This window comes from Paramisgurnus dabryanus, chromosome 20 (assembly GCF_030506205.2).
Source record: "Paramisgurnus dabryanus chromosome 20, PD_genome_1.1, whole genome shotgun sequence".
In the NCBI taxonomy this organism is placed as follows: domain Eukaryota; kingdom Metazoa; phylum Chordata; class Actinopteri; order Cypriniformes; family Cobitidae; genus Paramisgurnus; species Paramisgurnus dabryanus.
Genome location: NC_133356.1, coordinates 7175432 through 7198667, shown reverse-complemented (window position 1 = coordinate 7198667; position 23236 = coordinate 7175432). Strand labels below are relative to the sequence as shown.

The window sequence follows — 23236 nt, the reverse complement described above, 5'->3', positions numbered from 1 at the left end:
CCAGATCTTGCATGATAAACAGTGAACAAGAAAAATGCCCATAATAAATGCTTTACCTTAAAAAGAAAAACTAAATATTGTGACTGGCACCTTCCCACTTTAATAACATGAAAATCTTGAACACTTAGGGACGGTTTTCCGGACAGGGATTAGACTAGTCCTAGACTTAAACACTTTTAAGAGCTCTCCAAACTGAAAACAACTTGTACTTACATATCTTAAAATACATCAGAGCCCTTTGTTTTACCTCAAAATGCACACAGGTAATGTTTTTAATAAGGCATGTTTGTTAAAACTAGTTGTATTTCCTAATTAAACTGAGGCCTTGTCCTGGATTAAGCTAATCCTGGTCCGGGAAACCGCCCCTTAATGAGCCAAAGCCAAAAAATGGTTAAGTGCCACAACAGTATGGTTAAGCCCAACTAGATGTGGATATGGCAACACTGCAAGACAGCGCTTTGTTAGGCAGGTTCTCAACACTAAAATGGAGGTAAATTAAAGTAACAGTACTTAAGCATAAAGCAAACACACACCATACAAGGTACAAAGATAACTAATATATAAAATAGAGTCAGGACTGCACAATCACAAAAATAATAATAATTATTATTATTATTAAATGTGCCATAAATCCATCAAGTATCTTAAAAGGAAATAACGCCCCTGGACACACACCTATGCATGTCATGTCGTTGACTCTTGCTCTGAAATCTTTTCTTAGCTCTTTGATGCACAGTGATCTTCTCTGGTTACGGGTCTCAGTAGGTCCGCTCAAGGCTTGACATCGTGACCTCAACACACAGACTATTTCAGGACTGTACAGCTTTGTCGTCGAATGCTGAGCCCCAGTGTCACATTTTGGAAACACTGGCACAGAAACAATGTCGTAGGGCAGTCTGAGAAAGTGGCCAGGGTGGTTTTCAGGTCATTGTTGTAGGTGACTAGGCATAAAAAAATGTAGTGACTGATCACGAATACTTGTGGCTTATGATCCCTGGCTCGTGCACACAGTACAAATGAAGTGCATGAATAAATCAAGGTTCATGAGGTGATGAGGGAGTGTTTTTGTGAATTGTAAATCATAGTTGTTGACAAAGGTTTGGAAGAACGTCTGTAACTTGTAGGTCATAGTAGAAAGAAAGATTTTCTTGTAACGTTCTTCTAGCCACACATTAAATGCACAAAGACATTCCTCTGGTTTCATAGAGAAAGCTTAAGCCTAGTCCTAGACTAAGACACATGTTTGAGCGGTCTTCAACTCAAATAAAAATAACTTGCTCTGAGTCTGACAGATCTTAAAATATGCCAATGATTTGATCTCAAGATAGACACCAGTAACATCTTTTTCTAAGGCATGTTTATTAATTTATTAATTTAACTAAGGCCTAGTCTTGGCTTAAGCTAAGCCTTGTCTGTGAAACCATGCCTTTGTCTTAACGTTTATGCTATAAAATCTGTTCTTTTATTAAATTGTATCATGAAATCAGACGAATTTTGTTGATTATGGATATACTATACACCGTAACACAACATTCATTCTTGGAGTTCCACAGATGCCAGAATAGAGAGAGAAGTCCAGGGAAAGCAGAAATATTTCATTTGGGTCGAGATGTTGTCAGCTTTGCTAAACGCCCTGTTTCACTAAATTAACTCTGCCTATTATAATTTTGACATTGAGGTAAAATATTAAATGTCATGTTGTTTTATAGATACCACCTTGACCTGGTTTGAGAGGTAATTTGACACAGTGTTTGCCATATGAAAGCATAATGTGAACTTCTATGGAAGAGAAAGTCGTGTTTTAGACAATAGTAATTGAGAAATGAATACCGAAGTGACAGTGAGAAGTTTGACATTGAAAACGTGTTAACCCCTTGATAAACTGTTCTTGAATCTTAATCAAAGACTATATGTACTTTGAGGCTAAATGCTGAAGTATAGTGAAAAAATTATCCATACAGTGCGCATGATGCAATTTTTTCATCAGAAGAGATTTTGCCAGATGTTTGAAAGCTTGTGTGTACATACATGTACAGGAGTATGTTGTATGTAGGCCACGAGACCTATTGCAATTTGTTGCAATGCGCATGCTTTGAATGTCAAATAAACTATGCTTTGAAAAGCTGTGCGCACGACTGCGCCGTATGCATGTATGTTAAAAACCGACTATACCCAGCACTTAAAGGGACTTTCCACTTTTTTTGTAACATGGCGGCAGCAGGCGTAGTGATATAATGCACTGCCTGAAAAAAGTCCCCTTGGTAACTGTCAATAGCAGGGAACTATTTTCAGGCACTGCGTAATATCACTACGCCTGCTGCCGCCATGTTACATCAGCAAAGTCCTTGATTATGATGCCAGTTTGAGAGTATAGTTATTTAGCACGATGCTAATGGTTAGGGATGCACCGATACCGATTCGGGTATCGGCCTCGATACCACATTTTCTAAAGTACTCGTACTCATTAAAAGTCCCTCGATACTTGGAATCGATACCATGGTCTGAGAAATGTCTATGTTTGAGCGGCGTGTAAGGGGTTAATGCCTCTTGTGTTGTCCAAAGAGGCAGAGTTTACAACAAACTGGAAAACTAGTCCCTTGTTTTTTTTGTTAAATTATATGACTAAAGCTGTTACCTGTAAATTTAAATAATGTTTTTTTATTAAGTACTCGGTATCGGCAAGTACTGAAATGCAAGTACTCGTACTCGTATTCCAAAAAAGTGGTATCCGTGCATCCCTACTAATGGTCTAATCAGATTCAATGGATTATGCTAAGCTATGCTAGAAATGCTAGCGCCATACCCAGAGATCAGCTGAATTGATTCCAAAACGGTAAGAATCAAATGTTTAACTCTAGGGGAGCTGGAAAATGAGCATATTTTCAAAAAAAGTGGAGTGTCCCTTTAAGGGTCATTTACATGTTTTCTCCATATAAACTATGTAAACACGGATCTGTGATAACGACGTCTGCATTATCATGTGTTAATTGAGCCTATAGGCATGCGAAAGTATAACCAAAAAAACAATGGCGACCTTAATAAACTCACTATTTTGCTCTGTGTTTCTTTCTTTACAACATAACATCGACATCTACTTGCCTGCCATGTCTTATGCAGCATATTTTTCTCATCTTTGCCATACAGTACATCTTTAAGCTTATTGTTGTCATCGAGACATCTGCTAAATAAAATAGGCTGTTCACTACCCAGCTGACCCAAAGCTTTACAGTATATGAACGCAAACACATGCTCCTTTCCAAGAAAACTAAAGAGATTTTGGCTGCAAGTTGCGTTTACACCCAATTTCACAAGAAAGAGTATATTAACTTTCCCATAAGATAAAGTATTCTGGTGTTGGATCTGTCCAATACCTCTAAATTGAAGCAATAGATTAAGTGTCAGGTGTTGTTTAAAGAAATGAGTTTGAGATGACTGATTCATTTATCAGCCCTAAATTCTTCATGTTTTGCTTTCCTTTGGGAGGAAAGAGATTAATGTTAAGACCGTTCCAGGTGACCTTACATCTTATTGACCTCCTTTATATTAGTACAGGGCTTTAAAGGGATAGTTCACCAAAAAGTAAATTCTATGATCATTTACTAACCCTCGCATTTTTCCAAACGTGCATAAATGTATTTGCGGGGTTGAGGTTTTGAAAAATGTTAATAACCAAACAGATGTGGGGCACCATTCACTTCCATAGTATAATTTATTCCTACTATGTAAGTCCATGGTGCCCCACATCTGCTTGGTTACAAACATTCTTCATTCTTCTCGGAACAACTTGAGGGTGAGTAAATGATGACACAATTTAAAAATGTTCAGTGAATTATCCTTTAAGATATCATTTGGGATTTTCTTGAAATTTCATCACTCTTCTGTTTTCAGTTATTAATGGAATCTGGAGGGCAAAAATACTATTTCGCTCTCTTGCTTTGAGGTTAACTGTATTTCCTGTGGCTTTGTTCTAGTATGAGTAGAAAATGACTATTCACTTTTCACTTACATTAATAAACAATCCAGTAAGTGGAAACACTAAAATCATAGGGGCGTTTTCCTGGAAAGGCCTTTTCCTAGTCCCAGACTAAAATCTAAGTTTGAGCTGCTTTAATTTGAAAAAATTTACATATATCAGTGCCATTGTTTTGTTTCAAGATGCAAACCAGTATTGTTTTGTAAGGTATGTTTGTAAAATCTTAAATTTCTTATTACAACTAAGGCCAAGTCTTGGATTACCGTAATCTAAACCCTTTCTGGGAAACTGCCCCATAGGGTTTGAATCCTGGACTAACTGCAAAAGAAAAATTTTTTTCATTAAATAAAGCAAACTTAAATGGTATTTATTTATTTATTTTGTATAAGCATTGAGACATAGAATGAATGAATGTTATTTTTCCCGAAAGGAACAGCTGTTTCTGAAGTGTATACAAGCTGTCCAGCTCCGGAAATGAATTTTTCTTGTTGTTTTATGAACTCTGTATCCTCAAGCTTCAATTAAACGTAATGTATGTTAATAAAAGAGAAGCTGATTTTAGAAATGAGACACACGTGAGAACATTCAGGTTTGTTTGGATCATATGTTTGTGTTGGAGCTGCCAGAATATCTGCTGTTGAGTGAAATGCAATAATGACAGACACAAAACATGCAGACATACAGACTCTCCACAAAGTATTTGTATGATTAAGTCCACAAATGCACTTAAAACAAAATATTTCCCAAATAAAAGGATCTGTAATGATTAAATATTTGTTCATTATTGTATCCGAATTGAGACGTTTTTTTTTATTTTGTATCTAATGCAGTGAAGTGCATATATTTTAAGAGCACCTTGCAGTTTTATACTCTATGGAAATGATTGATTTTACTGTGGTATGGTGGTTAAGCATTATTTAAATGACTGTGAATATTTTCCATTTGTTGGTGATTTAGATTTGATGCCAGTTTCTAAAAGCAAGTGAGCAATCGGACAGACAGAAAGGATGACGGCAGTAAATGCACCACGTGACAGGTGAGTGTGTTTGATATCTCTCTGCTTCAAATGATAAAACTGAACATTCAAATTAACATGAGATGTTTTCCAGGTATAATGCTGTCTGGATCATATTCTTCATTCTGGGGTTGGGAACCCTTCTACCCTGGAACTTCTTTATGACGGCAACCATGGTACGAATTCACACCCTGAGCATTAACTTGGTGAACTCTTAAAATGTAATGCCATAGTATAGGGGTGTGATGAGATCTCGCGAGAATAAAAAGTCATGAGATTTCTTGTGGACGTGAAATGCTGTCTCGTGATATTTTAATATATATATATATTAAAGTTGAGTTTGTTGCAAAACCTTTCACAGTGCATGCATTATAATATTCAGTCTTTTACCGCGTGTGCTGTTTTTTGTTCGGGTTTCCAGTAATGTTCGCTTGGAAACTCGTAAAAAGTCTGAGACGCAATGGTTTTGTTCGTCTTAGCAGATTAAACTCACTTTTAGTTTAAATTATTTAAAGTCTGCATGTTCTAGTTTAAAAAATGTGACAAATTTTAAAGATTTAAATGGATTTAATTGCTGTTTGGCTAAAAGTAAGCATTTTCTTAATCCAAATTGGAAGCAAAAATAACAATCGTGAGCCTGCTGGCGCCCTCTGCAGGCATTTGTTATAATACATAATGCTATTTTTTATTACATGTATATTAATGTTTTTGTTTAGTAAAACCATGTGTTTACTTAGTTTTGATACTTAATTTGAACCAATCGTCTTGTCTTGTGACTCGTCACATCCCTAACATGATAACAGGCTGCTTAACAGAGATGTTTAAGGTGAAATAACGCTCATTGGTTTGCAGTATTTCACCAGCCGTCTGAAGGACCCGTTCACTAACGGAGAACTCAATCAGACCGCCAATGTTACAGTGGAGGGCGACAAGCGTAACGTCCTGGAGTCAAAGTTTAACAATGTGATGACGTTGTGTGCCATGGTGCCACTGCTGATTTTTACCTGCCTCAACTCTTTCATTCACCAGAGGTAAGATGAGCTAATATAAGGGTGGGTTGAAGAACTGACTGGTCAAACAAAGCCTTATAAAGACAAATAATCGTCACACCTTAGACGTGAACCAACATGAATTATGTTTCATAAAAACCTATGAACACCACAATGACGTCAGTTTGCGTTTGATTAATAGGTAGCTGCTGTAGGTAGCAATTTATTAGTTTTCAAAGGATTGGTTTACGTCAAGGTCTAATTGTTTAAAACCTACGTTGAAAGACTAATGGGGTGTGCATGCCATAAGCAGGAATACTTGTTTTTAATGTCATTTATGTGAATAAAAAAGTGCTGATGAAATTGGACCTGTCAAATGAGACTGGTTAATAATCTGTTTGCCGATTGGCTTGCACAACAATGTGACGCATCATGTGAACTTTCCACTTGTGTTGAAGTTTTTTAACTTGAGTTGAAGACAAGATTATAGCTCATTTTCATAGGTGATGTGATTGGCACGAATTTGCGTCTTATGTTGAGTTTGTATAAAATCGATAAATCAAACGATTAATCATGATTACTCACATACAAAATAAAAGTTTGTGTTTGTTGCGTGTATGTGTGTGCGTGTGCGTGTGTGTGTGTGTGTGTGTGTGTGTTAGAGGTGTGAATCTTCACTGGTTCCTCGATTCGATTAGATTCCGATTATTAAGTTAACGATTCGATTCAATTCGATATCATGATGCATCACGATGCATTGCATACTTTTTTATTACTGCACATTGCTACATTTATTTTGATGAATGTAAGAAGTCAGATACAGTATGTGAACTCATTTTTATTTTGTTTTCTTCAACAAGTATACTAAAGTATACTACTTAATAGGAAACAAGACAAACTTGTTCTGTAAACAGCAGACAACAACAGCATTTAAAACTAAAACATTAGGAAAAACTAAAAGTGCATAAAACTGTCAATTAAAGCATTATCAACACTAGCATCCTTTAGCAGCTCGGGGTGATAACGGTTAACGTGGTTTCTTAAATTATTTGGGCATGGCAGGCTTTACACACAGTGTGTGTCTTGTCCAGTTCATGCTTACCAGCATGTTCATAGAAGCCAAAATGAGACCAGACATCGGCTTTTAAAATACCCGGTGCATTTTTTATCAATCGTGTCTCACAACCCTCCGCCATTTTTTCTACCACCACATACCTGTACGCAACGAATGACGTCAGCAGGCTATAATCGATTATGGGTTATTACTGCATCGATGCAGAATCGTCTACCCCCGCATCGCGATGCATCGCACAATCGATTAATTGTGACACCCCTAGTGTGTGTGTGTGTGTGTGTGTGTGTGTGTTAGAAATGTATTAATAAAAACACACACATACATGTATAAATGTAAGAAAAATGTTACTTGTATACCAATTTTTATTTAAATATAATCGCGATTAATCATTTGAGAGCCCTACAAAACCCATCCATGGCTTTGTTTTGTGGATGAACCTATAAACTGATGTTGTAAACAACAATATATTATATAGTTTTTTAAATGAATATTCATCTCTGCTTTAAAGAGAATAGTTATTTATCATGCCATCAATCATTGGAATAATTGCCAATTGAATTACTTAAAATGAATGGCAAAAAGTTTTTCTTACCATCTGAGAATGCATATTTAAAATTGTGAGTAGGGAATGTATGAATGTAATACTCTAATAATTTATTCTGAAAAATTTCTGATGATGGGTTATAATGATGTCTAGAAAATATTGGTGACAACTAATGGGGATCATTTGAACAATAAACTTGTTTGCAGAAGTTATACGTCTCCATATATATAAGAAGTTTGTTTAATGCAGGAGAATGTTTGTTTAAATTAAAGGATTAATCCAGATAATTTACTCGCCACCATGTCATCAAAAATGTTGATGTCTTTCTTTGTTCAGTTGAGAAGAAATTTTTTGTTTTTTGAGGAAAACATTGCAGAATTTTTCTCATTTTAATGGACTTTGATGGACCCCAACACTTAACAGTTTTAATGCAGTTTAAAATTGCAGTTTCAAAGGACTCTAAACGATCTCAAACGAGGCATAAGGGTCTTATCTAGCGAAATGATTGTCATTTTTGGCAAGAAAAATAAAAAATATGCACTTTTAAACCACAACTTCTCATCTTCCTCCAATCCTCTGATGCACCAGCGCGACCTCACGTAATACGTCATCACATCAAGAGGTCACGTATATCGAATGCGAAACTACGCCCCAGTGTTTACAAGTGTGGAGAAAGAGGACCGTTCTGACAATGTTGTATGGTGAATGATACTAATTCATGTCTTTGTGTCAGTTTATTGGTCCACAAATGTGCGTTTCATATATGTAACGCGTTACCTTTCCACGGCATTACGCAATTATGTGAGGTCCGCTGGCGCAAGTTGTGTTTTTTTTTTTTGCTAGATAAGACCCTTATGCCTTATTTAGGATTGTTTAGAGTCCTTTAAAACTGCAATTTTAAACTGCATTAAAACTGTTAAGTGTTGGGGTCCATTAAAATTAGAAAAATCCTGGAATGTTTTCCTCAAAAAAACATAATTTTTTCTCGACTGAACAAAGAAAGACATCAACATTTTGGGTGACATGGTGGTGAGAATCTGAGAAATTGTCTGGATTTTTTTTAAAGAAAATTGACTAATCCTTGAAGGTGAAGATTACAAAGAATCTCCCCTAAAGCTTCTGTAAACAGTCTTTCAGGAAAGTTGATCTGATGTTTTTCCCCCCTACGTATTTCTCTTTCTCAGGATCCCTCAGAAGTTGAGGATCTCTGGCAGTCTCTCTGTGATTTTCGTGGTGTTTCTCATCACTGCAGTGTTAGTGAAGGTGCCGATGGATCCCCTGCCATTCTTTGCCTTCACCATGATCAAAATCATCTGCATCAACTGTGAGTAACTCCCCCTCCACTGTGTTTAGGGATCTTTGACATCATTGTGTTCTTTAGTTCGGGTCATGAGGTTCTGATTCTGTTTATTCTTTTTAATGAGAACAAGATGGTAAATTCCACACAGTGTTTGATGCTGATGTTATTACACACTATGTTGTGAGAATCAAGCAGGGAAAAGTACTACTTGAAAGGGAAAATCTTAAAGGAGTAAACAATGCTCAAATATATTTTGTCATTGTGACTTTCTAGTAACCTCTTTTAGTTCACCACATTATCTTATGATGTAAAAATGCATGATATTTTCCATCTTCTTTTTGTTGAAGCGTTTGGAGCGATTCTGCAGGGAAGTTTGTTTGGACTGGCTGGAAGGCTCCCGGCCGCATACACCACACCCATCATGAGTGGCCAGGGTTTGGCTGGAGCCTTCGCTGCTTTCTCCATGATCTGTGCTCTTGCCTGTATGTATCCTCAGCGGCCTCTCTTAAACAAACCAACCGCTCACGATAGTGACCTCTTTCCTTTAGCATGACCTTTCGGTCTGTAACTATGAATCTTTTCTTTTCAGCGGGCTCAGCATTACAGGACAGCGCCTTCGGTTACTTCATCATTGCTTGTGTTGTGATTCTCCTGGCCATCTTTTCTTACTTCGTACTGCCCAAAATGGTAAATGACACTTAAATGATTGAAGTATCAGAAGCGTTTTTTCAAAGCGATTTTATAAGTGCACCGGTTAATTCTGTTCTTCTGTACAACCTATCATTCCTTTGTCACGACTAATAGTTTATGTACAGTATATGCCACATCCTCTGTCTATAGATATGTTTGCACATTTCCTTGCACATGCCTACCTCATATTGCAACTTGCACTGCTGTGGCCACTGGTCATGTGACCTTGGACCACAAAACCAGTCAGAAGTGGCACGGGTATATTTGCAGCAATAGCCAACAATACAATGTATAGGTCAACATTAACCATTTGTTTATGCCGATAATTATTAGGAGATTAAGAACTGATCTTTTGTACATTTATACCATAAATATAGCAAAAATATATTTATCATTAGTAATATGTGTTGCTAGAGATTTTCTCAATATTTAGATTTTTTTGCACCCTCAGATTCCAGATTTCAAGTAGTTGTATCTCGGCCAAATATTGTCCTATCCTAGCAAACCATGTGTTAATGAAAGCTTGTTCATTTTTCAGATGATGTACAAATGTAAATTTCAAACAATTAACCCTTATGACTGGTTTTGTGGTCCAAGGTCACATATATTGAATGTATACCTCTTCTCTTTATATTGCACTTTCTGTACTATACTCGTATATCTACACATAACCATGGTAATTTGCATTGAGCTGGACTCTGCTTTTATACATCAAAACCTTGCTCTCCATAATACAGTCTTTATTGTATATGCATGCATGCATAGTATATATTTATATAATATTGCTTTTTTGCACTTCTACTCTGTTTAAATTAGATTTAACTATTGTCATTGTGCAGTCTTAATTTCTTCACTGTAATGTGCAGTGCAAGTTTTGCTGCAAGAATAATGCACATCATTGTTGAAAATGATTGACATCTCTGTTTGGTATGATTTACACGAGACCTGTTTGATTTTTCAGGAGTTTTTCCAGTATTTCTCTGAGAGTAATGGCTGCAGTCCCATCAGCGATGAGGAAAACAAATTGGACCTGCTGAAGCCTGGTAACAATCAGATCTTTGTTTCCTTTTAATATTTGTTACCCTAGAACACAAAAATCAGGGTTCCCACGGGTCCTTGAAGTCCTTAAAAGTTTGTGAAACTGGGGAAAAATTCAAGCCCTGGGAAGTTTTTCAAAATATACATGCATAGATACAGGTCATTGAAAGTGCTTAAATCTATTTTATGCAAGAAGTTTTCTGGAAAAAAAATCCATATTATTCCCTGTGTAGTGTAGGATAATATCATAAAAATTCTAGAGTTTTTAAGCACACATGCTAAACTATTTGCTTTAAATGCTTACAAATGCTTTTTTGGATAGTTGTGTTTGACAAATGAAAACTTCTCTGGTTACGTATGTAACTTTTTTGTTTCCTGAGTTTCCTGTGACGCCGTCTTTGGCAATATTTCAGATAGTGATATACTTTCTGACACCCACGTCACCCTGTCTTTGATGTTTAGCCTTACCATTGGTTGAATTAGATATACACATTCAGACACACTTACCCCTGGAGGCGTCCCCAAAGTGTTACTGCAGTGACGCAGCACGAGTTCCCTCGAAAGGGAACTGTAACAATGTATCTTAAAAGGTAACACGATGTAACCTTGCCCCCACTTGAGACTTGTGTCCCCACATTTAGTCCTGGAACTATTGGACCTGGAAAGTCCTTGAATTTGAAGTTAACTAAGGTGTGGGAACCCTGATTAATTAAGGTTTGTAAATCATTTAAAAGCAGAATAAATAAGCTTTCCACCGATGTATGGTTTGTTAGGATAGGACAATATTTGGTCGAGATACAACCAGGGCTGTAGTCAACCAAAGAAATGCTGGTCCTGTCCTGCGCATCGATGAGTCGACTAAAAATAAAAAAGACGCAATGTTTTGCATTTTGATTGAACATTTATTAAACAAATGTCATAGGGAATTTATAAAACAACAACGAAAAAACATCAATAATAATACACAAAACTATACTAATAACACAATTCTTTGAAAATTAAGTGATTTTTTTAACTGCAAAGTGAGGAGCTCTGTACTAGGTCTATAGTGACAGTCACAATCACGCACCTGACCACACCCGCATGCTACAAAAAATATAACTGCCAAATAATGAAAACTCCTAAAAGCTCTCGTTTTTACAGGCTGTATATTCTTCTTTAATTTGAAGCTATGGGTTAACTTTTGTCCAGCCGATCTAGGCGTTTTAAAAGAAACACACACACAAACACATACAAAAATAGCCTAAAACAATCCTAATGATAGGCTGTATAATAGGATGGCCTATAGGTTTATTTTCGTTTTTTTACATTATTTAGGCTATTTTCAAACGCGTCAGCTGTACAAATAAAAGCAAAAACATAAGTCCAGCTAGTGTTGGGCGATATGCCCCATTTTGAGATCGTCCTATCGTCAGCCTGTGAGATCGGCGATACACGATAGTATCGGGGGGCGGGGCAGTAGTTTACTCATTTATTTATTTGTTCATTTATGACAAGACTTGATTGGTGGAAAAAAGAACAAGAGCAACACCGTCATGAATGCATCTTTCTTAAAACTAATGCCATTAATCTGAGTGCGTCATTAAAGCCCAGACGCTCTTTGCGTGCCAGAGAGGGAGAACAGGACACGCGCTGGTTTTAACCCTCTGCGCGCTAACAACCTCTCTAGTGCAAGGAAATGTCAGAGATAGGGCTGCTCAATTATGGGAAAAATCATAATCCTGATTTTTAACACGATTACTTAATGACTGTAAAAACATGCACCTGCGCAGACACACGCAGCGCACATAAAAATAATTAAATGCATTTGTTTAGTGCTGTTGCAGAAGGTTACACGTGTCAAGCAGTGGTGCTCTCAGAGGTGCCTTTTTAAACACACTGGTCCAGCGGAACACAATCATATTTTAAACACGAGGGATGTATTGCTAAAACTCCTTGAAAAGCATATCATAAACAGGATTACTATCTGACTTCAAGTTCAGACAGAGCGCAGCTCTGTGCAGCGGGTTATATTTTAAACAAAAGGAATAGTTTGCCTCAGCTCGCATGAAACGCATTAAACCGCACAAATACATAAGGATTACTACTTCAGTTTATGTTTAGACTTCGGACAGATGCGAGAGCGCGTGCATGTGAGACAGAGGGAAGCGTAGCTGCTCATCCACGCGCTGGATTTAGGTGCTAGAACGAGTCCGAGACGCGCGCATTAAGTGCATCTGCGTGCAAGAAGGAACTCTCTCTCTACAAGCTCTCCGCGTAAAGTGAAGCACAAACCCTCATGCGAGGAAAAGCATGCAAAACTATGATGATGATGATAATAACAACCATTCGCCAACTATCGTCATGACTATCGCCATGAAAGCCTGCCATTGGCGATATGTCGGACGATCGTCGATACAGCAAACGCCGAATCGGAGGACAAATGGCTCCTTAGTTTCGAAATGGTTTGGGTACGAGGTGATCGTGTTGAAAATAAAGGCATTTGTCTAGCGTTAGAAGCTCATTTGAAACATTGCCGCAGCTCATTTAAGAAAATGACAGCTGCAAAGAGACTCCGCTTTAGTTTGAGGTAGTGCTACAACAAAGAAAGAAGATGGTCACCGTATCTGTTACCACTGAAATGTAGATGTACTATATTTCCAAATCTAAGCCTTTGTATGCGGAATGTTGCCGAATAGACTGCAACCCGATAAAACTAATGGATACAATAGGCACCTTAAGAATGCGTAAAAAGACGCACCGGCCAAGGCGGGTCTAACTCACTGTGTGTGAGAAAGCCCTTGTCATCTTCTAGAACGAATGCAGTAAAGATATTTAATGCTAATGTATGAGGCATATAGGAATACGCTGAGTTTTATTAATTTATTAAGAGGTGCGTTCTAGTTAACAATGCAATGCAAGTGAACGCGCCGTGCCGGCGCCTCCATGCACGGTTATTATATTGTCTGCTATATTTGCTTTTTATTTATTAAATACATGTAGTTGGTTGATGAAACATTTATTAAAATAAAGAAATAAAGAAATTTATACAAAACGAAATTCACTTTAAAGAAATGCTTTCTATAAAGCAAAACTTAATTAAGTGGTAAAAACAATGTCTGAGGATTTACAAAAACAAAACTTAATCTGCAATTTACTTATAGCCTAAAATACGTAAATGTTAATAATTTGGAACACAATCAGGAGAGACTTTCATTTTTTATTATTTTATTGCTGTATTTTATTTACTATTCGAATGAAAGAATTTACAAAAAACCCAGAGTGTTCTACGTGGTGCGCTAAACTGTGGCGCTGTTACAAAATAGCCTAAATTAAAGCATTTAAAGTTTGGGATAAAACATGGGCTAATTATATTTAGAATACAGTAATATTTAATTGCTTATAAAATTATGTCTTGCAAGTACGAAATGTAGTTCTAAACATAGGTTTGGGAGGAGCCTAAACATTCAGGCTTGTCAATCATCATTATAAGCATATTTAAGGCCGCCTCCAGGCCTCTGCGTCCAGCTGCAATTCTTACGGCATCCCTCGTCCTCCTTTACTTTCTTTTTTTTTTAAGTGCTATATTTTGCCTTTTATTTGAAAGTGATTAAGGAGAGGACAGGAAAGTACAGGGAGGAGAGAGGGGTATGGGATCAGTAAATGACCACGAGCCGAGAATTGAACTCGGGTCGCCGAAAGTGCGAAAGGACCATATGTCGGAGCGCTGCCCACTAGCCATCGGCTCCGACTTTTTTACTTTGAACTTGGGGCTCGAGCCCCAGCCTCAGGCAAACTATTGAAAAGTAATTTATGAATCGATTAAAACTCTTGAACTTAAGATGACATCAGAATAAATCTAGTGTCAAACCTTTTATTCTGCAAGAAGACATTAAATATTTGTTGATTTATTTGACGCGTAATCTGTTAAATTTGTCTTTTTAGATAGTCCAGCGGAGAAGACACCTGTAGTAAACCTGACTGATGAAGAGCCCAAACCCACTGTTTCAGTGTTTGCCATCTTTAAAAAGGTATAAACCACAATCCAACCCAAGACCAGGTGTCAATTAATCGGCTGCGTTACAGGTTCATATGTGACACATTCAATTTTTTCTCCCTCCTATAGATCTGGGTGATGGCACTTTCCGTATGCTTCATCTTCACAATCACTATTGGCATTTTCCCAGCCGTCACCGTTGATGTCAAGTCCACTGTGGCAAACGGCAGTGCTTGGGGTATGCGTGTTTGATCTTTCTCTATATTTATCTTCACACTTCTATCCACTGAGATTGAGAACAATAGCCCAAACAGATAGGAGTTATTTTAAAGAGCAAGTTCACAGTCATGTCGAGATTTCACAGTTGGTCATTTTGCTTTTCACAGAAACTTATTTCATCCCTGTATCCTGTTTCCTCCTGTTCAATTTGATGGACTGGGCCGGTAGGAGTCTGACCGCTTTTTGTATGTGGGTACGTATGTGACGCTGAAATACCACAGACTGCTTTCTCAATGAATCAGACGCCACGTGGTTTGTGTTTTTACTGTCTCTTCCTGAGCTTTTCACAGAATTCCTAATAAAATGTTCTCTACGGAGTACAAAAGGCAGAACTGGGGGGGGGGGGGTGTTTGAGAAAATCCTGCTTAAGGGGGGGGGTGTTTGAGAAAATCCTGCTTAAGGGGGGGGCTGAAGCTATTTCATGGGTTCTGACTTTACTAGGGATGTCAATATTGTCCAAATCCTCGATTCGATTACATTTTCGAATTTAAGTCCACGATTCGATTCTCAATATATATATATATATATATATATTAGGGTTGGGCGATGTCCCCATAAATTGGCAGTTGACGATGGTTACGTAAACCATCGCGATGGACGATGATATCGTTAGGCGGGGGGGTATTTTAATTTTTCGTTATTATTCGTTATTATATAATTTTTATTCGTTATTTTACTTTATTACTTCCACTTAAGAAGAGTTGTGCACTTTTTATTTTAATATATATTTTACATAAATACTATTCTGTACTTAAAATCTATAATTTTGTTATTTTACTATCCCAACTAATGTCTCTTTCCTATAGGTTGCACATAAGGGGAAAAAGTAGCTTTAATCCACTGAAGAAGTGTTGTGCACTTTTAAGCACCTTTTAATCTCTTTACATAAATATTTTTTTTCTATTTAAAAGCTATAATTTCATTATTTTACTAACCCAACGACTCCTCCGCGCTTTCCAAATTTTGCACGTAAATATCTGTGCAAATGTGCCACCAGTACTCCGTCAGAGAGCGGGTCTTCAGCACCGCGGGGAGCAGCCAGCACTTCAATCCGCAGCTTATTAAAACTAGACAAAGTGAACAGGGCCAGACACATCTAAATTTAAACATGGTCTGTGTATGTAAATCCCGCGTTTCGGTCGGAGTGTTGTTCCCGTTTTCTTGTTCTTGACGTTCCCTGAATTCTGGGTTTATATCTTAATGTGCCGCTTCAGTGCAGTATAGCCTCAATGTAACAATGAGCACGATCTCCCGAGACACTACAAAAGGCTACTAATAAATGATTAATATGGGCTGTTTTCTTGTACAAAATTAAATATTTTAAGATAAATGTACAACATGTAAAAAGACAAGATTCTAGCAATGTCAAGATTAGGGATGGGCATTTTCCAGTAATTTACTAATTTTTTTATATTTAATTTTTCGAATATTTAAGCTCTTAAAGAACGAATATTCGTTTATTTAAATTATGTTAATTAAGACATGCGTGTTTTGTATTTTTCATTTTGTCATAATTTCACAGAAGGCTTATAATTAGGAAATATCCACAGCAAGCTAAACTTATATTCTGTATGTATATATGTATGTATTTTAAGTTTAAAACATTGTAAAAATATATATATATATTTTAAATTCTTCTTAAAAAATATCCTTCAGAAAAAAATGCGTTAAAACTTAATGCGGAGCGAAGTCTAGTCAAATCCTTAGTTTCAAGTCGGTCGTTAGTATTAATTCATTACTGTTTGATGTTACATACATTATATTATACCAAATATTATACACTAACCCCAAATCTAAGCGAAGTTTGAGGACTTGCGAAGTTTAAAATTTGAGGACTTGACAAAGTAGGCTATCATCATTTAAACAGACTCAAAACACCAAGAGCCCGGAGCAAACGAAAAAACACATCTACATATCCGACTGCTCAGTCGCCATATAAATATCTTCTCAGTTTAGTTTGACGTATTTGTGAATAAAGAAAACCATATTTATCCTACCTGCTTCGGTGAAAGCCCGTTCTTCTGACTAGATACAATAATGCCGGTGCTGCGGAGAAAACTCTTCCTGATGATGGTTATCCGATAAAAACAACAGACGAATTGAACAAGATTGAAAATCTGTATTTAACATTATTTTACAAATAACGTAAGCTGGCTCGATACATTATTTTCGACTGTGCAAAGTTACTAACGTTAGCTTAATTTAACAACATTTTACAAAGACGGTGCTTTTGCTTTAAACTGCCATGTGCAGTTATCCGGTTCATTTTCGAAAGAGCACCGCATATAATAAATGCTCTCCGTTTCATTTCGTTCTCCGTGTCTGTCTCTTTATTAACAAAATAAAGTAGACTTTATAACAGAAAGCTTACAAATCTCTCATGATGTGTTGATTCGGGTGGCTGAGAAGCACGTTTAATAACACGTGAGCCCTCACTGAGCCAGTGGCCAAATACGGCGCGGCGGGGACAAACCCGGAGATAAAAGGAAAAACTTAAATTCGTCTGCAATCTGCATTGCCAAACAATCAGAAATACATACAAATTAATGTTCATGTATATTTTACATTTAAGTCTGTAAAAGACAGTATAGATGAAGTGAAAAAGCATTTAATAAGTTGTTACCCTTTGGTGGCACATTAAAAACAAACAAACATTCGAATAGCATTTTTAAAATTCGAATTATTATTGCCATTCGAATATTCGAATATCCGTGCCCATCCCTAGTCAAGATCAAATGCCCGACAGGATATTTTCACAGACTAACACACGTCACGTCTCACGTCTTCTATTTAATTTATAGAGCAATTCACGCTAAGATATTAGGTTAACTATAGTCTATATAGAAGAGAGTAAGTGTATGTCGACTGGCAGCGGAGTGGGGAGGGGGCGTGGCATCACGATGGTGTCTCTCCATCGTGATGTCAGTCAACCATCACGATGGACGATGATATCGTCTATCGGCACAACCCTAATATATATATATATATTTTTTTTTAAAGCACAAAAAATGCTACGCCATTTTTAGACTAGACTTTTATGAAATATAATATCTAACCTTGAACCCGGAGATACCCTGCCATGTTAGTTGTGCTGCCAGTGGAAAAATATGGTACACACACATACCTGATAAAACTAAACTTCCTGTCAGATGAACATTCCTGTCAGTACTCGCAGCACCCAACATATGTTTTTTTTCCCCCGCTTGGCAAACCGACCGGACGTAACATGGGGGCGTGGCAGCATCGACGATTCCATTTTTTTATTTTCGAAGTTTTAAAATCGAAATCGTGACACCCTTAGACTTAACACTGAGTTGGTTTCCTCGTACTAAACATGGGCAAACTATCCAAAAAGCAATTGGACATGTGACAGAGTATTTCTGTGCCGAATGCACTTTGCCAGGGTTCGTACAAGTTTTGGAATGTTTCAGTGTATTCATGTATTCAGTGCAGGAAGTACGGTGGAAGTCCTTATATGGGCACAAAAAAATCAACGTCACCAAAGAAGTGTGTTGTTGATTGTGAGGGGAAATTTTAGCTTGTTTAGCTTCCTAAACAACCCAGCATTATGAAAACAATGAATATAGTTTGTTTATCTGGTGTAACAGCGCAGGTGTGCGTGTGTATTTGTTTTACGCTGGATCTTGTTGAAATGGGGCGGTCCCAAATTGCAGGCGGTAAGTAAAACTGCATCAAATGTCTGTGTTTTGTTGGTAATAAGTGCATATATTGTAAACGACACAAACATTTAGTGAATCATACAAGTTAGTTATCTAGAGATAGTGGGATAATGTTTTGTGTGTGTGTGCTTGCTCGTGACTCGCTCCGCCCATGGTAGCCTATGCCTTAAGGGGGTCGGGTTTTATTCTGAAAGAATCGGTAAAGCTGATCTGTCTTTTATAAATCTGATAACTAAAGACTCTGGATATATGAAGGATGAAATGCTACTCCACGGGTACTGAAGATTAACATGACATAAGCAGAAACCATGTGTGTTATGTGCGCTTTAAAGAGAATTTACTAAATTTATGATCCCTAGTAAGGAATAATTCAGCCTGAAATGAAAATTCAGTGTCCTAAGAAGTAATATGTCAATTGAGAATATGTTTTAATGTTGGAGGAGTGATATGATAAACAGGAAAGCAGCCCAGTGCTGTTCTTGTGTACAGCTCTTGTCCAATGAAGTGCAAGAAAACAGAACTAACTGTTCCATGATGTCACTGGTGATGCTGGTGAATCAACAGGCTACAAGTTTGTCTGTTTTTACAGTTTTTTTCCACATTAAATGTGGTTTTGGTCATAAACGCATCTCTTGTTGTTTTTATCCCAGACTGACGTCTGTCCTCTGAACATGTGACCGCTCGTATCCCATTACTAATATAACATGGATCATTTCGCTTTCAGGCGGTTATGTAACTTTCTCCATAAAATGGTGGATGAAACCGTTAAATCAAACTCATGTGAAATGATCAGAATCACAAAGGAAGTCTTTATGAGTATCTTTGACAGTCTCGCTTGTTTCTCCATTTAGACTAAAAGCAGTGTGTAGTTTGTGTCCATCTAATTGAAATAAATATGGAAGAAACGTGGGCTGATTTAGACCGGTATGTACTGTGGATCGATGATGAGTAATTGAATTCAAAATATCAAGAGCATGTGTCTGAGGTGCAGCTGTAAATTTGTCATGGGTTTTGAAGGGCAAAGCAAGTTTCACGTGGACTCTCACATGACCTCTGAAGTTATTCAGGACCCGCAGGCTTGTAGTGTCTCTCACACTGGTTGGTTGTGTTTGACTAGTATGGTTTCATACTTTTTTTTTTTATAGTGGAAAGCTATAGATGTCTTGGGAATAGCTTATGTGACCCTGTCTGAATTCACATGATTTTTGGCATGATCTTACTGAGTCAATATTACAGATATTAAGGTTATATGTAAGCTGGGTTTTCACAGACTGGGTCACATATATATATTTTATGTACATATAATTATATGTATATATGAGCAGTTCAGATGCAAGTGGGTGATTCTCACGAAATCCAGACTGACAGTAGGTGTCCAGCATCAGATTTTTTAAAAAGCCCTTGAAGCCAATTTATTTTGCACATATAAGATTAAGGTCTGAACTTACTATAACCATTAATTTTAGAGTATTTAAAAAATATTTCCTATAGAATTATTTACTTTTTTTAGATTATCATTATCAAAAATTATCATTACCGCAACATGATATTAAATTAAATATATGCATTTACAAACTCATGTTTCGGTAATGAGAACTAAAAATTTCAACTTTTATTTGGAGAGAAAAAATAAGAACTGCTTACCTGGTAGCCATCTTGAGTGTCACAGTCAATTATTTCCCTTCCAACAATTTTTTTTTTGAAAATGTTAGTTCCTTGAGGGCTTAAACAATGATTGAAAATTGTTGCGGAGGATGAGAATTTTTTTCTTGGACACATTTATATTCCTTATTATTGTCTCTACATTTACCAATGATCACCAAATACCACATGTTTCTTTATTGTAAATGTTTATAGTATAACATGCACTGAAGCTTGGACACATTGGTCCTGAAGTCATGGACACATTGCGGTAATGACAATTTTCCCATTAAATGTGGAAAAAACAACATAATTGTTTTGTATGATGCCATTTGAAATCATGTGCGAAATAGTACATGAAGAGATGTTTGTAACTGTATGCTTCTTATTTTGATAGCAATTACTTTTATTATCAAAATGTTTCATGACACGTCATAAGTCTAATTTCAAGAGAATCACCCAGATGTCTTGGGAATAGCTTATGTGAACTTGTCTGATTTCGCATGATTTTTTTTCACCTCTTTCTCGGTTGATATTAGAGATTTAAGATTATATTTTAAGATGGGTTTTCACAGACTGGATTACATATATATATATATATTACGTACATTTATTTTTATGTGTATATATGAGAAGTTTAGATGCAAGTACGTCTGACATGTTTTCTTTTGTCGTCTTATGTTTAGGCTCAGTACTTTCAATTTAATGGCAATGAAAAGGTTATTAGTCATTTAAATGCCTTATTTGTACTAATGATGTGGCGATTAGCGAATTCTGCCAACAAACCTGTATTTCTGAATAGCTATAGACTGGATTTGTGGATTTGAAGCGTAAGTATTTGATGAATGTATATACGTGCCAAGAGCATTCAGTTAATATCATTATCTAATTTTTGACAGAGGTGGTTTAGTGGCTTTTGCATACTAGGATCTTCTCAAAATCTGATCTCTGGTCTTTTCTCTTTTCAGCCGGGTAAAGACAGCAAGTGGTTGCCCAGTCTCATCATTGCACGTGCAGTGTTTGTTCCCCTCTTCATCTTCTGCAATGTGCAGCCCAGACACCACATGCCAGTGTTTTTTGCCCACGACGCCTGGTACATCATATTCATGATCCTCTTCTCCTTTAGCAATGGATACCTGGCAAGTCTCTGCATGTGCTTTGGACCCAAGTAAGTAAATCAACACAGTAGTCCGTTATTGAGGGGTGGCGTATCTCCAACTAGAACTTATACATAAATGTAAATGAAGCAGATGTTATTGATGGAGGTAATAGTTTAGTTCACAGTTGTGTCTCTTGATAACAGTCTCAACCTTTGCTGTATGTAGTAATGTTTTGTGTTTGTCCCACAGGAAAGTGGCCCAGCATGAAGCAGAAACCGCGGGAGCCGTAATGGTTTTCTTCCTGTCTCTTGGTTTGGCTCTGGGTGCAACTCTATCCTTTGGTTTCCGCGCTATGGTCTAAAACCACGGGCCAGTATGATGAAGAAGACTTTATCATCTTCATCCTCCTTGTTACATACAGAAGTGGATTTATTAACAGCTGCAGAGTCTGGGAAAAAAAATTTTTTATCTTGCAGATCCATAATCTTGTTGCCGGTTAGATTCGCTTTGATTAAAGGGATAGTTTACCCAAAAGTGAAAATTCTGTCATCATCTACTCACCATCATATCGTTACAAACCTGTATAATTTTTTTTTGTTCTGAAAAACATGAAGATATTTTAAAGAAATATTTAGTTTTATACAGGTTTGTTACAACATGAGAGCGAGTAAATGATGATTTTCATTTTTGGGTGAACTATCTTTTTAAGTTTATTTTGTTGCTTTTGTGCATATTGAACAAGTTACTGTAAAAAGTGCTTTATTGTTATTCACCAGTAAATGAAAGCAATTCCTCTTCATAAGCTTTATACATGAATGAGCCATCGTGACAAAAATAAGCCAAATTTCCATTTCATTTTCTTTTATACATTGTTTGTGCAAGTTATGTATATTGTGCCTGATCAACACAATTTAGCAATAGTGTAAAGAAAGGATTAGTGTTTTATTTTTTTAAAACAGAGTTTTGTAGATTATATGCTAGATTGTAGTATAGTGATGTTAAAGATCTGCAGCTGTTGATTAGGTCAGTATTTCTAGATGAATGTACTGTACAACACCATAAAGGGTCAACTGAGGTTTTTAAATCTTCGATTATTTTATTTTAATGTATTTACTTTGAACAAACCTTAACCTATTTGTTGTTTTACGTTGTTTATTTTTATAGACCAGCAGAAGTATTTAGCTAATGTTTCTCAGCTGAAATGAAGTAAAAAGTGAAGGCCTAAATGTTACATTTATAATGTTTGTTATTGTTTTTTTCTACGATTTATTTGAATTTTGCATGTCATGTATGATGTGTTCACGTTCTAACAAACTGCTTTTGTTTGTGTGGTTTTTTATGAGACTTTTTTTAAAAAAAGAAATGGAGATGTGTTGATTGAAGATGGTAACAGAAATAAACACATTTTCCATTTGTTTTTGTAAGATCTAGACTGTTTGTGGTCAGAACTTCACTGTACCAACAGCACAACAGCATTTTTGTGTGAACCCAGCAATTAATTCGTCATTCCTGTGGAAAAACCCCAGAAATCTCTTCTCAGTCAGTGCATTTTATCTGCTAACTTATGGTAAAAAAATCTTGTCAGGTGTTAGGACTTTCCCTTTAAAATTTCAAAATGCCACGATAACCATAGTTTCTGTCAAATGACAGCATGTGGGTCACATAATGACAGCGTTAGAGTTACATTTTACCACAGAAAAAGTATATGTTAACCATAGCGCGCCAAAATAAGATTGTGGTAAGCTCGTATAAGCCACAAGTGTCACACAACAACTATGTAAAGGCTTCAGTTATCAATATTTTAAGTCTCTGTAGTATCAATAACTTTTTAACTATTGCATTTGAATATAAAAAAGGTTTCATTTTCATAGCAGAGTTTAGACGTAACGTTAACCATAAACTGCCCCCTTATAGTCATCATTTGTTTATTTAAAAA

General features: G+C 36.6%; 1 protein-coding gene across 2 annotated transcripts in view; it reads left to right on the top strand.

Moving 5' to 3' along the window:
- slc29a1a (solute carrier family 29 member 1a) overlaps nucleotides 1–22713 on the top strand; it is a 30207-nt gene extending 7494 nt beyond the window's left edge. For both annotated transcript variants that reach the window (XM_065296171.2, XM_065296170.2), the window contains exons 2-13: nucleotides 4931–5009; nucleotides 5083–5164; nucleotides 5841–6019; nucleotides 8781–8920; nucleotides 9244–9378; nucleotides 9486–9583; nucleotides 10548–10629; nucleotides 14549–14634; nucleotides 14730–14838; nucleotides 14987–15072; nucleotides 21169–21368; nucleotides 21550–22713. In XM_065296171.2, the coding sequence (XP_065152243.1) occupies nucleotides 4981–5009; nucleotides 5083–5164; nucleotides 5841–6019; nucleotides 8781–8920; nucleotides 9244–9378; nucleotides 9486–9583; nucleotides 10548–10629; nucleotides 14549–14634; nucleotides 14730–14838; nucleotides 14987–15072; nucleotides 21169–21368; nucleotides 21550–21661 (1338 nt within the window). In that variant the 5' untranslated portion in view covers nucleotides 4931–4980 and the 3' untranslated portion in view covers nucleotides 21662–22713. The remainder of the gene's footprint in view (nucleotides 1–4930; nucleotides 5010–5082; nucleotides 5165–5840; nucleotides 6020–8780; nucleotides 8921–9243; nucleotides 9379–9485; nucleotides 9584–10547; nucleotides 10630–14548; nucleotides 14635–14729; nucleotides 14839–14986; nucleotides 15073–21168; nucleotides 21369–21549) is intronic.
- Nucleotides 22714–23236: the final 523 nt, after the last annotated feature.